The following is a 13982-nucleotide window of genomic DNA, read 5'->3' on the forward strand; positions in this document are numbered from 1 at the left end:
TCCAAACAGTCACTCCTTGATCCATGCACAGGTTCCAAATGAACACCATTAATTGTTCTGGAATTCCCATTTTTGCAATGTTCTCTATAATTTGTTTTCTATGTGTTTGCATAGTTAGAGCACAAATGACAATGTTTCGGATTGTCTCTGCATTTGGCCAAGATCCATCTCAGATCAGCAATGATATCCCTCCTTCCATTCTCTCCTGAATCCGTCTTGCACTTCTGTCAGTCCTCTGTCAATGCAGCCATTTAAAAATATATCTTCATCAAAATTGTGTCCACGTATGACATTAATGATATAGTTCAATAATTTTCACTTTCCTTTTGGCTTACTTTTCCTTGGCATGGGCACAAGCATGACTCTTCTATTTGAATGGTCAAGCAGCCTTATCTTCCAAATTTCTTGATGCACCTGGGTGTGCAGAGCCATCACTGCACCAGACGATCACAACACCTCAACTGATATCCCGCCAATTCCTGGAGCCTTGCTTTGTGACAAAGCTGTCATGCATAGGGATATAGACCTTATAATAGCACGCTGTCAATTCATCTCTCTCTCCTTTTGCATTAATGTAATCCTTACTATTTGGCTGTGAATAATTATAATTTAATGTAATTAAGAATAAGAAAGAAAACTTTTTTATCTTAATTGGCTGAATTTCCAGTGCTTTCCATTTCTTTGTATAAACTAAGCATCTGAGTTGTCCCATACTTTTTGTCCGAAGAACTTCCTTAATTCAATCATAAAAGTGTCGGCCCACTTACAACAGCTTCCATTTTCAGAAGTTCTTATTTATTCCTAACTTCTGAATGATATTTTAACTGGATCTATCCTTCTGTGATGACACTTTTTGTGTTTATTTGTTTGTTTTTAACTGTGTGCTTTTATTAATTTCTTGTTTGTGTGATTCCTGACAAGAAATCTGCTGTCATGCTTAATCTGATTCTTTTTTAGAGAATATCTTTTTCCTCTCTAACTGTCTTCAAGGTTTTCTTTTTGTTCTGGTGTCCTGCAGTTTTAATAGGGCAGGCAGAAGACAGTGGTGGCTTAATAATAGAGTCCTTGCTCACTGTACAGGAGACCCAGCGCCAGTCCTCGGCCAAGGCTGCTCACGTGCAACCATCACTTGTCTGAGTGAAGGTTTTCAAGTTGAGCTGATGTTGACTAGCTGTCAGCAGTGCTCACAGACTAAGACAAACCAGGAAGAAACCGTGGGCATCCCAATTCTGGAACCAACCTATGAAAACCACAAGAATCACAATGGTCCTCCCTCCTCATACCCAGAGTTACCATGAGTTGGAGGCCACCTAGATGGGAGCTAACAACAACATGATATGCTTAGGGAAGGTGTTGCTGTTTGTCTGTATCATGCTTGGTGTTCTCTAGGTCTCTGAGATCTGTGGTTTTGAGTCTGCCTTTAATTTGGGAAAAATAAAAAACTTGCAGCTATTTTTCTTCTGCCCTGTTCTTTCTGTCTTGCTTCTTTCTGGAATTTGTCTTATTTGTATTTTTTTTCTTCTTCTCTGTATTCCTTTTTTGTCTTTGTGCTTCAGTTTGGGAAATTTATATCCCATCTTCAAGTTTACTGATTGTTTTCTCAACTATGTCGAACTCATGAAAGGCATTCTTTTTTTTTTTTTGAGTTTTTATATAGCCAGACTCTTTATATTGGCATCTTTAATTGTCTTTTAAAAAAGAAAAGGACCAATTATCCTAGGTTAAATAATAAAGTGGATTATTGGTTCAAGTCATCAAAGAGTAGTCTGGAGGTGAGGAGGCCTTCAGGTATGGCTGAATCATGGTGCTCCCTCTGTTTTCTTTTCAATTCGTTCTGTTCTGCATTCTTCCAGTTTCACCTTTTGTTCTTAAGTTGACTCACCCAATGGCTGTGAGGCGTCTGCACGGGCGCACCCAGGGCCTCAGATGCATTCCGTCCACATTGAGCAAAAAGAGATGGAACACTGCGTCCCACAGCCACTGCCGATTTGTATTCAGCTTTATCCTGATGTGGTGGCGGTTGTAGGGAAAGGCATTCTTTTATTCCTCTTACTTTCTTTTTAATTTCTAGCATTTCTGCTTTTTCTCAAAATTCAAATATGTCCTCTTGAAATTATATATCCAGTTATTTACATTGTCTACATTTCCCATTTGAGCTTTAAGTAGTTATTTAAATTCATTATTTAAATTTTCTGTTCACTCCAACATGTTTAGCATCTCTAAGTCTGGTCCTGATTTTGTATCTCTTGAATGTGTACTTTTCTTGCCTTTTTTTTAGGTCTATTAAATTTTGTTGAAAGCCAGTTGTTTTACGTGATCATCATCAGTCATCAGTGTAGATAGAGTTAATAATTGTTATGCTTGGAAATGAGGTTGCCTTTCCTTCTGTTGAGAGTTTAGTGTCGCGCGTTGGGGTACATCTCATCAAGAGTTGGACTAGATTTGGGGGCCCTGCTATGGTGAGGACCCCTGGTGGCATTGGAGTGTAAGCATCGGACTGCTAACCACAAAGTTGGTGGCTCAAACTTACCAGCCATTCCACAGAAAATGGACAAGACTCTCTGCTCCTGTGCATATGTGCAGCATCAGAAACCTTATATAGCGTTACTGTGGGTCAGAATCCGCTCAGTGGCAATGGCTTTGGTTTGGTTTCTAAGGTTAACTAACGTTCCACAGACACTTCAAGTTTCTCTGATGAGACCTTGAGCTTAGGGCTTGGGCTGGTTTATCAAAGGTTATTTTCTCAGTTTCTATTTCTCCCTCACTTTGGGTCGTTCCCTTGTTCTGTATTCTTGATAGAATGTGTCTCTTGCAGTTTTCCATGCTCGTCTGTCAGTTTGTCCTACTGGGGTGGGCTGAAGGCTAGTGCGATGATGGAAGCTGCTGGCGTTTCACTCAGCGTGAACAGATCGCAGTGGAATATCCAGACTAAGAACAGACGATGAAGAACTTGACTACCCGCTTCCAAGGAAGCAGCTGCTGAAAGCATCGCGCCTCGCTTGGAAACACTGTCAGATACGGAAGGTCTAACGAACAATTGTGAGGATGACACAGGACCTGGCAGTGTGTCCTTCTGTTGTGCACAGGGTCGCTATGGGTCAGGACCAACCAGAAGGCACTACCAGCAGCCGTTTCCATGCTGCATCTCCCTGTTAGTTTTACTCAGCACTTCTTAGTCCAGTGAGAGGGGTAGAAAGGAATCCCTTGCCGGCCTTGAGAAGCCTCCTAATACACCTAGGATACTGCGCTCCAGGGCCTCAGGGAACCGTGACAAAATGCACTCAGGTACGACCGCGCAGGATTTCAGAAGTCTGGCCGTCACAAGTGCTCCTAGTTCCTTAACACATCGAGCGCTGCACCCAGCATGTGTAAGAGGACAAGTTACAAAGCTCCCTCTGGAAAAATGGAATGTAAACAGTGAAAGATTTCCCTGAACTGTTGAAGCCCTCCCATAGGAGTTGAGCTCCCCGCTCCTGTTTCATTCCTTCCGCTGCAATGAGCTATCACGAGTGCCCCACATTGGCAGCTTTTGTGGTCTTTCCCTTATGTTAAGGTTTTTGTTTATTAGGAAACTAATCTTCTGAGTTACTGCAGAGGCTGCTGCCCCCCCCCCCTCAGCTAGCACTCTAAGGAAGCTTTCTTAAGATGCCCTCCAACTTTTCCAGAGACGTTCGTAATATGACTCAGCTAAATTTTTTTAAAATGCTCAAAAGCGATTGGGGGATAGCATGAGAGTATGGAGTCTCCCTGGAGCCACTGAGAGAGAGAGATTTATAGGAAAAATTCTTAAGACGTGTTTCTCCTTGTATGTGTCTCCGCAGATTTGAAGTTAGTTGGTTGCCCTCCAACCTCTGTTCCAAATAGGTTCGAGAAAAGTCATTGATTTTCAGTTTGTCCAGATTTTCATTTGGTGTAGGAATGAAGTCGGTGCTCTTTCTAGCCGTCTGCAGCCCCAACTTGAACTCAGAAGCTTAGATTTCTGAAACCAGGAGAGTTGGTTTTTTCTTTATAATAACGGTGTCATGAAATGCTTATCTTCATAAGACCAAGAAAAGACTGTTTTTAAGGCAAAAAGCGTGATGTTTTTGAGACTGTTTGTTTTCCAGCTTCCAGTTATCATTGACTTGAGGAACCCAACTTTGAAGCCTCGACATTGGAAAACCATCGAGCAAACTGTTGATGCCACTCTAGTCGACCTCGAAACTCCACTAACCTTGGAGAAGCTCTCTGAGTTGCATGTTTTTGACTTTGGCCAAGAAATCCAGGACATTTCTGGGCAGGCTTCTGGAGAAGCTGCCTTAGAAATTATTCTTAAAAAGGTGAGTGAAAACATGGTTCTGAAGCTACATCTGAACTCCTTTGGTTACAGAAGGGGAAAGGAGAATCCTGCTCCACATCCGCCCAAGCATGATTCCTATGAGACGGAGCTCAGACATGACTCTACCCTCCAACTTTCTTTACCTTATTCTGATACCAACCATCCCCCCCCCCAATAGCACGCCACTGCTCCCCACTGTTTCAATGACCCTACAAATTTCGTGGACAAATTTCTCCATCATGCTGCCAGATATGTCTCTCTTTGGCCTCTTAGCCATGTGGCCCCTTGGCCTCTGCCCTGCCTGAGCAAGTATTACAGAGCTCCGCTAGTATTGGTAAGTGCCCAAAGACACCATTCTACAAGCCAGCCTCCTGCACCGAAACACTGGGCCAGGAACCTCGCCTCTCTGCCTCACAGTCAGCACTGCTTCTCTGCTCTGTCTCGCCGTCTAGATGTTGCTTCTCAGCTACCTCTCGATGCAGGGATCTCAGAGAGCTTCCCTGCGGGTTCTTCTTTCTCACTGGTCATGGACTCTCTGTTTCTGCTTCTGAAATGGCTCACTTTACACCCACTAGAACGGTAAAACTGACCACATCCCTCATTACCGTTTCACAGAGCCTATTTGCAGTGCCCCGCTGAATCATTTGGTGGGAGTGACAAAGACTATGGGTAAAAGAGCCAGACCAAGTAATTTCACGTTACCAAAGTCAGGCTCAATGTATACATTATATTTAGTATATCTGTATATAGGTACTTGTTTTTAAACTTCCTATTGTGATTTGGGTAAAGTCTCCAGAACAAATTGATTTTTCATTCCACGATTTAGAAACATTTGGTTTCATGACATTGCTTGCATCCCCCACAATGAGTAGCTCTGCCCTTTTGATGTCTTATGCTTTATTGTCCTAAGGAAGTGCATACATCCCTCACGTTATTGTTCCCCCTGTGGATATGTCAATTGTTTGAATCACGTGGGCAAGTTCAGGTTGGAGAGCATAGGGCCCTAGTATCAGGACTCAGGCTCCATCAGACCTGTATGGTCATGTTGATTTTGAATTTTGTTTCATATCTCCCCCACCCCCGACTCATCCAGGACCTCCTGATGCGAACTCCTTCAGAGTGCTTGTCAGTAGTACCCAGGCACCATCTAATTCTTTTTGTCTCAGGGCCATTGAAGCTGGGATTTGCATGGTCCAACTGTCCTTTGACTAAGTGTTTCCATGTGTCTCTGGATATCTTTACTCTCTTTTTCTGAGACAAGGAGAGATAGCTGCTCACAGTTGTTAAACCCCCAGTCACTGACCACCAAAGAAGGACGTAGAACATGGTTTTTGTGGACTGTGTTAACTCAATGGGCCTTGCTATCTCCTGACACTGTGGTCTTGAGCTAAATGGTATATTCTGTTTATTGTGGAGTGTGAACGTGTGCAGGTTCAGAAGGAAGACTGTCAACATTTTGGTATCTTGATGCATTTTAATAATGTAGCTTTGATGCTATCAGTGTCGTCCATCCTTCTGAGGCCCAGCTACATTTACTAGCATGCTTATCATCACTTTAGAAATATCCTCCTTCTGCTTAACCTTTACCGTAATAAGAACTGGATGGCAACACGGTTTGAAATTATCTGCCCAAATAAAGACCCACAAGGCAAGGGAGAGCTTTCAAGCCAAAATTATTTTTCTTTTTCTTCTTGACTACCAAAGAAGACTGTGAGAATGCCTGAGGGGTAGTAAGGTTTCCCTGCTTCCTGACATAGTAATTCCTTACCTTAAAAATATATGCGTGAAAAAAATATATATGCATGGCTACATAAAACTCTCTTCATTTGAGTTAACATATAAAATGGTGGTAAATAGTATTAATACATTATATATATAAATATAGGTAAATTTGGCAAATAAGTGTCTTTTAACTGAGAAAAGAATTTAAATAATTTTAAGAACAATAAGGAAAAGAGAATGCTATAATAATCAAGTTTTCATTTATTTCATTCATCACTCATTTACTGAGTGCCTAAATAATAATCTATGTAGATATTCTAAGAATTGGATTCTTTCTAAGGTGGAGGATTCATGGAAAACAACTGAATTTGTCATTCTGCCTCACCGAGATTCCAAAGATGTGTTTATTCTGGGTGGCACAGACGACATACAGGTGAGGAACTGGGTTATTGAAGACTTACAATGAAGGGCCTGTCCGATCTAGCCCTAATTTTCTGTAGAAGATTCTCACGAAGTCCTGAAATATGAGAGTCATGAAGGAAAAACCCTAATTGGGTAGGCACAATACAAAAAAAGCTTCAAAAATTTATGGGAAATTTTCATCAATTTTTAATCCATGTACTTTTTTAGAAGCCTCCCTTATAGGAATATAACTGATATTATTTTATTCAATACTTGAATGAAATATTTAGCAAAGGAATGAAAGTCCCTGGATGACTTTAAGAAAGCACCAGTGTGGGTTATGAGCCACCATGAGGGCGTGAATGAGAGGAAGCGGTTGGGTAAAAAGAATTGGTGGACCTAATTTATTTGTTCAAAAAGTTGGCTTTAAAATAGTGTGTTGGGTCTAAATGTCTATAGTTATGACTGAGCACGCAGATACGTAGCCCTGCATGTATTTTCTTCTCCTTTTTTAAAGATTATTTTATTGGAGGCTCTTACAGCTCTTATGACATCAATTGTATCAACCACATTTATACATACGTTGCCATCATTATTTTCTAAACATTTACTTCCTACTTGAGCCCTTGGTATCAGCTCCTCCCTTTTCCCTCCCCTCCGCCCCACCCACTGGTGACCCCTTGGTAAATTATAAATTATTATTATTTTCATATCTTACACCAGCCACTGTCTCCTTTCTTAAAAGGTGCTTCTTGATGACAGCACCATCAACATTGCAACGATCGCCTCATCACGTTATGTGGGTCCTCTGAAAACCAGAGTGGATGATTGGCAGAAACAACTTGCTTTATTTAATCAGACTCTGGTGAGTAAGGATAATTGAAACGCATAATTTAGAGAACGAGAGGACTACAGAAAGACTCAGAAATCATTTTGTCATGCCAATGTCACATAATTTACAATTGTACTACTCAACTTTTGACATTTTATTAGGGTTCTTTTAAAAAGTCATTTATTGCGGGCTCATACAACTCATCACAATCCATCCATTTGTGTCAGGCACATTTGTATATTTGTTGCATCATTGTTTTCAAAACATTTGATTTCTACTTGAGCTCTTGGTATCAGCCCCTCATTTTTCCTCTCCCTTTCCCACCCTCCCTCCCTCACAAACCCTTGAATATATATATATATATATATATATATATATATATATATATATATATATATATATATATATATATATATATATATATAAAGTCTTCCACTGACTGATGTCTCCATTCACCCACTTTTCTGTTCTCCGGAAGGGGGTTATATGTAGATCACTGTGATCAGTTCCCCCTTCCTCCCACCTCCTTTCCCTTATCCTCTTGGTATCACTACTCTCATTATTGGTCCTGAGGAGTTCATCTGCCCTGGATTCCCTGTGTTTCCAGCTCTTATCTGTAACAGTGTACCTGATAATGGGGGAAAGGAAACATTAAGAACTAGAGGAGTAGTTCTTAACCTTTCTAATGTCACGACCCTTTAATACAGTTTGTCATGTTTTGGTGACACCCCCCCCCACCATAAAATTGTTTTCATTGCCACTTCATAACTGTAATTTTGCTATTGTTAGGACTCATAATATAAATATCTGATATGCAGGATGCATTTTGATTGTTAGAAATTCAACATAATTAAAGAATAGTGATTAATCACAAAACAATATGTCATTCATTATATATTGTGAAATATTTTTACTAATTACAAATAAGTGAAATTTTGTCTTGAAGCATGGGTAATAATCTTCATGCCGGCACTCATATGTGGGTGTTTTTTCATGTGGGAAGACCCTAATAGAGGATCAGTGTCTCAGGTCCTGGGTTCCTAAGACCATTGGAAATATGCATTTTCTGATGGTCTTAGATGATCCCTGTGAAAAAGTCATTCAGCCCTCAAAGGGATCGTGATCCACAGGTTGAGAACTGCTTACCTAAAGGAAAGTTGCATGTTTCACCGGTACAATACTACACCCTGACTGGCTCGTCTCCTCCCCACAACCCTTCTGTAAGGGGATGTGCAGTTGCCTACACATGGGCTTTGGGTCGACACTCTGCACTCCCCCTCATTTACAATGATATGATTTTTTGTTTTTTGATGCCTTATACCTGATCCTATCGACACCTTGTGATCACACAGGCTGGTGTGCTTCTTCCATGTGGATTTTGTTGCTTCTTAGCTAGAAGGTTGCTTGTTTATATTCAAGCCTTTAAGACCCCAGACAGTATATATTTGGATAGCTGGGCACCATCAGCTTTCTTCACCACATTTGCCTGTATTTAGACCTCAGTAAATGTCCTTTGCCTACTAGTTCTTCACTCTAATTGCTTTTACTTTCCTCTTCTCCCACTATCATGTTCAGCCTTTATTTAGGCTCCAGTAATCCCTCTCAGTTACATTGCCCTTGATCAAATTTCTCTCAGTTACATTGCCCTTGATCTAGGCTTACCAGGCCTCTACATCCTCTTCGCCATCGATTTTAGATCACTTGTTGTTCCCTTGTCCCTGGGTTTGTTAACATCTGCTTCCTTTCCCCTGCCTCTCCCTTTCCCATGTCCCCCTAGAACCATCAGTCCCATTGTTTTCTCCTCTAGATTGTTTATCCTGCCTATCTTATCTAGATAGACCTGCAGAGATAATAATATACACAAAAAACAAGGTAGAGAAAAACAAAACAACCAAAGAAAACAAAACAAACTAACAAGAAAAACCTATAAATAGTTCAAGGTCTGTTTGTTGACTGTTAGGAGTGTTTTCTGGTAGGTCGAGTTTGATAGGGTGCCACACCCTGGCCCCAAAGTCTGTTTTTGGTATTCCCTGGGGATTTCGTTGCTCTGCTCCCCTTGCTGTTCTGGTGCGTGTACTTACCATTTCACTTCGGTGTGGTGGGGTTAGATCTGGCGCAATTCCCACATTGTGTCTCCAGTGTTGTCCCTCATAGCATTATGAGTCAGTGAGGGATGTTGTACCTTGTAGTGGGGCCCACCCGATGGTCCTCTCTGTACATTGGCTGCTCTGGGCAGGGATATCGTCCTTTGGGTTTGGTGGGCCAGGTTGTGCTCCACTCTCTCTTCCTCGCCCTCCATTTACCTCTGTGTGCTCTGATCAGACATGTCCCTCTTCCTGAGCTGTAGCTTCAAGTGCTGTGCTCTGAAGTGAATTCTTCTTCAGGGAGTGGGGGCTGTCCACATAGTTGGGATTGGGGCCAGCCACTCTGACCTCTCTTTTATTTCCCTGATTCATGCTGGTATGTTGCATTCGCATCTTAGTGCACTGGGTTGTAGTCTGTTCCCTCTTTGCCTGTGGAGATAGAAACAATACCCTCCTCTTAGGTGGGTTATGGCCCTGTTCCCCTCCTACCCATGTCTTATTTTTTTACTACCCCTCCCCCTCCTTTTTATTTGGCTACCACATGTATCCCTGGATTCGGTCTGGCCCCTGCCATACTCCCTGGGCCTCACTCCTGGAGTGTGTGTACACAATAGCTTTTCCCTATGGCCCCTTTTTGCCATGTTTAAGCTTGCCTCAGTGGACTCATGTTGTACTTGTCTTTTGTGTTCGGCTTACTTTGCTTAGCACAATTGTCTCCACTTCTTCCCATGCAGCGATGTGCTTCATGGGTTCATAACTGCTTTTTAGGGATGTGTAGTACTCCATTGTATATATGTACCAGAGTTTTTTAATCCATTCATCTGTTGATGGAAATTTGGGTTGTTTCCAACTCCTTGCAATTGTGAACTGTGCTGCAATGAACATTGGAGCACAGATGTCTGGTCTTGCTTTGTTTCTTGCCTCTTTTGGGTACATGCCCAGTAGCGGGATTGCTGGGTTGTAGGGTAGTTCAATTTCCACCTGTCTTAGATATTGCCATATCAATTTCCATAGTGGCTGTACAACCTACAGGTTTGTCAGCAGTGGATGAGAGTTCCTGTCTTCTCACAGCCCCTCCAACACTTGTTGCTTTCTGATTTTCTTAATTAGGCTATCTATGAGGGTGTCAGGTGGTATCTCATAGTTTTAATTTGCATTTATCGTATGGCTAATGATCAGGAACATTTTCTCATATGTTTATTGGCCATTCAGGTTTCTCCCCATGTGAAACTTCTGTTCAGGTCCTTTTCCCACCTCCTCAGTGGACAGTCAGTCTTGTTCTTTGGGGAAGCTAGCCGACTACTGTAGCTTTTAGTAATAAGGCCTTTAATGTGCCATTGCTAAAGATGTTTTCCTAGTCCTTGGGTTCTCTCATTACTCTCTTGGTGAATTCTTTCAATATACGTAGGTGTTTTATCTACAGGATATTCCACTTGTCAATTTGTGACTCATCTGTATTTGTGTCCTTCCATATTTTTGATAGCCTATGTATTCCCTGTGCCAAAGTTCTCGGATTTGTCCCAATGCCCTCATTGAAGGCACTAAAACTTTGGGGTTTTACCCTGAATTTCTGTGATCCACCTGGAGTTTATTCATGTTCATGGAGTGAGATAAGGGTCTTGCTTCATTTTTTTGTGCAGGTAGATATCCATTTTTCCCAGCACCACTTGTTGAAGAGAGCATCCGCTTCTACTTAATATTTTTGGGTTGTTATCCAAGATCAGTTGTCTATATGCTAATGACTTTATTTCTGGGCTTTCAATTATTTTCCATTTGGTCTGAGTATCTGTCATTGTACCAACACCATGCGGTTTTGACAACTGTGCTGTATAATATGTGCTGAAGTCAGGTAAAGCAAGCCCTCCCACTCTGTCCTTCTCATTGTGGACTTCTGTGCTAATTCTGGGCTTCTTCCCTCTCCATATGAATTTGGTAATTAGTTTTTCCAATTCTTTGAAGAAAGATTTGGGTAATTGTATTGGGATTGCATTAAACTTATATAGTGCCTTGGGCAGAACTAGCATCTTTACTGTATTGAGTCTTCCAATCCATAAGCATTTGTTGAGGTCACTCCTGGTTTCTTGGAATAGTGTTCTATAGTTTTCCTCGTACAAATCTTTTGTTTTTTTAGGCAGATATATCCCTAGATATTTCAATTTGTGCTTGGCTATTATGAAGGGTACCACCTTTTTGATCTCCTCTTCTGTGGTCTTGTCTGATGTGTATAATAGTCTAATTGTGTATCCTGCCACTCTGCCATATTCCTCTATTGCTTCCAGTACTCCCCTTGTGGAGCTTTTGGGATTTTCCATACATATAATCATATCTGCAAATAATGATAGTTTCACCTCTTTCTTCTTCAGGCAAACACCTTTGGTATCTTTTTTTTTTGCCTTATGCATTTAGCTAAGACCTCCAGTACGATGTAAAATAAGGGTGGGGACAAGGGTGGGCATCCTTGTATGGTCCCCTTTTTTAATGAGATTGTTTTCATCTTTTCTCCATTAACTAACATATTGGCTGTTGGTTTTTCATAAATAGCCTGTATTATACTGAGGAATTTTCCTTCCATTCCTATCTGATTGAGTGTTAAATAGGAATTGGTGTTAGATGTTGTTGAATGCTTTTTCTGCATCTATTATATCATCATGTGGTTCTTACAGTTTTTCATGTCAATGTGGTGAATGGTACTAATGGTCTTTCGTATATTGAACCATCCCCGCATCCCTGGTATGAATCCCACTTGGTCATGGTAGAATTATTTGTTTTATATACTTTCATATTCTATTGAACAGTATCTTGTTAAGGATGTTTGCATCAATGTTCATTAGGGATATTGGTTTGTAGTTCTCGATTCTTGTGGGATCCTTGTATGGTGTCAGTATCAGAGTTACACTAGTTTCACAGAAAGAGGTCAGGAGTTTGCCATCTTTTTCTATGTTCTGGAAGAGTTTGTGTAGGATTGGTATCAGTTCTTCCCTAAATGCTTGGTAGAATTCTCCTGTGAAGACATCTGGTCCAGGTGATTTTTTGTTGGTAATCCCTTGATGACATTGTCTATTTTTTCTATTGATATGGGTCATTGAGATTCTTGACATCCATCTGAGATAGTCCAGGGAGGGATTGGTTTTCCAAGAATTTGTCCATGTTTCCCAAATTGCTGAATTCATTGGAGCACAGTCCTTCATAGTACTGTGTAATAATCCTTTTGATTTCATTAGGGTATGTTGTAATGTCCCCTCTTTCATCCCTCATCCTTGCTATTGCAATTTGTTCCTTCCTTTATTTGGTTAGGTTTGCCAGTGGTCTGTCAATTCTGTTTATCCTTTCAAACAACCAACTTTTAACAGCATTAATTTTTTCCATAGTTTACTTATTTTTCCTCTCCTGGATCTCAACCCTGACTTTTAATATTTCTTTTCTTTTGCTATTAGTAGAACTGTCCTGTTGACTCTGCTCTAGTTGCTGTAAATTTTGTGCCAGCATGTCAAACATAAGTCTCTCTTCCTTTTTCATCTGTGCATGTATTGCTATGAAAATTCCTCTGACAAATGCCTTTGATGTGTCCCATAAGTTTTGGTATGTCATGTTCTCATTCTAGTTTGTTTCTAGAAATTTCCTAATTTCATCTCTGATCTGGGCCAATATACAAGCCTTTTGCAATAGAGACTTATTCATCAATTTTTCACTCTTGTTTTCTTTGTCTTCCTTTTGTTGATTTCCAGACTATGGCACAGTGGTCAGAGAGAGAGGTCTGTATGATATCAGTGTGCTCAAATTTATGCAGATTCACCTTATGCTCCATGTGTTAGTCTGGGTAAACTAGAGAAACAAATTCATAAGCACGCATATGTATATAAGGGAGAGATTTATATGCAAGAGCAACTGAAAATCCAGGGAAAAAATCCCAGCCTAGTGCAAATCAATTCCATAATTCCAATATTAGCCCATATTTCTGATATCAATCTATAAAGTCCTCTTCAGACTCACGAAACACATGCAATGATGCTGAATGCAAAAGATCACAGGCCAGTGGGTAGAAAGAGTTTGGATCCAGTGTCACTGAGGCAGGTGGGAGGAAGCTCTCTCAGTCACATGGGACCAGAGGACGGGTAGGAGCTCCCCCAACCACACAGGTGGGATAGTCCCCAAAAGAAGTTGGGCGGGATTTTCCCAAGGAAGGTAGGTGGGATATAGGTGCAGCAGAGGGCAGGTGGGTGGGACATCCCCTGGAGGAGATGGGCAGGATTTCCCCTGGAGGCAGTTGGGTGGGCTTTCCCCAACCTCGTGTTACACTGCAGAGGGTGGAGCTCCCCCAGATGGGATGGAAGAATTCACTTCCTTGCAGCTATAGAACTAAGGTCTTCAATTTTTGTGGGCTCTTAAGCATAGCCATCCTCAACTTCTAGAGGCTGCCTGCAAATGTTTTCCATATGTTTTTCCCAATGTGAGCACTTTCAGCAAAGAAGAGTGTCTCCTGGCATGATGGGTGTTACAATCATAGGAAGCATAATCATATACATGTAATGTGTACATCCCATCACCGTTGACATGTTCCTCTGGCTAGCAAGAAGTCACAGGTGATGCCCATATTCAAGGAAAGAGGATTACAAAGGTGTGAACA

General features: G+C 41.2%; 1 protein-coding gene across 1 annotated transcript in view; it reads left to right on the plus strand.

The window, feature by feature from the left end:
- Window positions 1–13982, plus strand: part of DNAH6 (dynein axonemal heavy chain 6) — a 256202-nt gene that overhangs the window by 77951 nt on the left and 164269 nt on the right. The window contains exons 18-20 of the mRNA XM_075562653.1: window positions 4107–4319; window positions 6381–6473; window positions 7188–7307. Coding sequence (XP_075418768.1) covers window positions 4107–4319; window positions 6381–6473; window positions 7188–7307 — 426 coding nt within the window. The remainder of the gene's footprint in view (window positions 1–4106; window positions 4320–6380; window positions 6474–7187; window positions 7308–13982) is intronic.

This window comes from Tenrec ecaudatus, chromosome 11, assembly GCF_050624435.1.
Source record: "Tenrec ecaudatus isolate mTenEca1 chromosome 11, mTenEca1.hap1, whole genome shotgun sequence".
NCBI classification, from domain to species: Eukaryota; Metazoa; Chordata; class Mammalia; order Afrosoricida; family Tenrecidae; genus Tenrec; species Tenrec ecaudatus.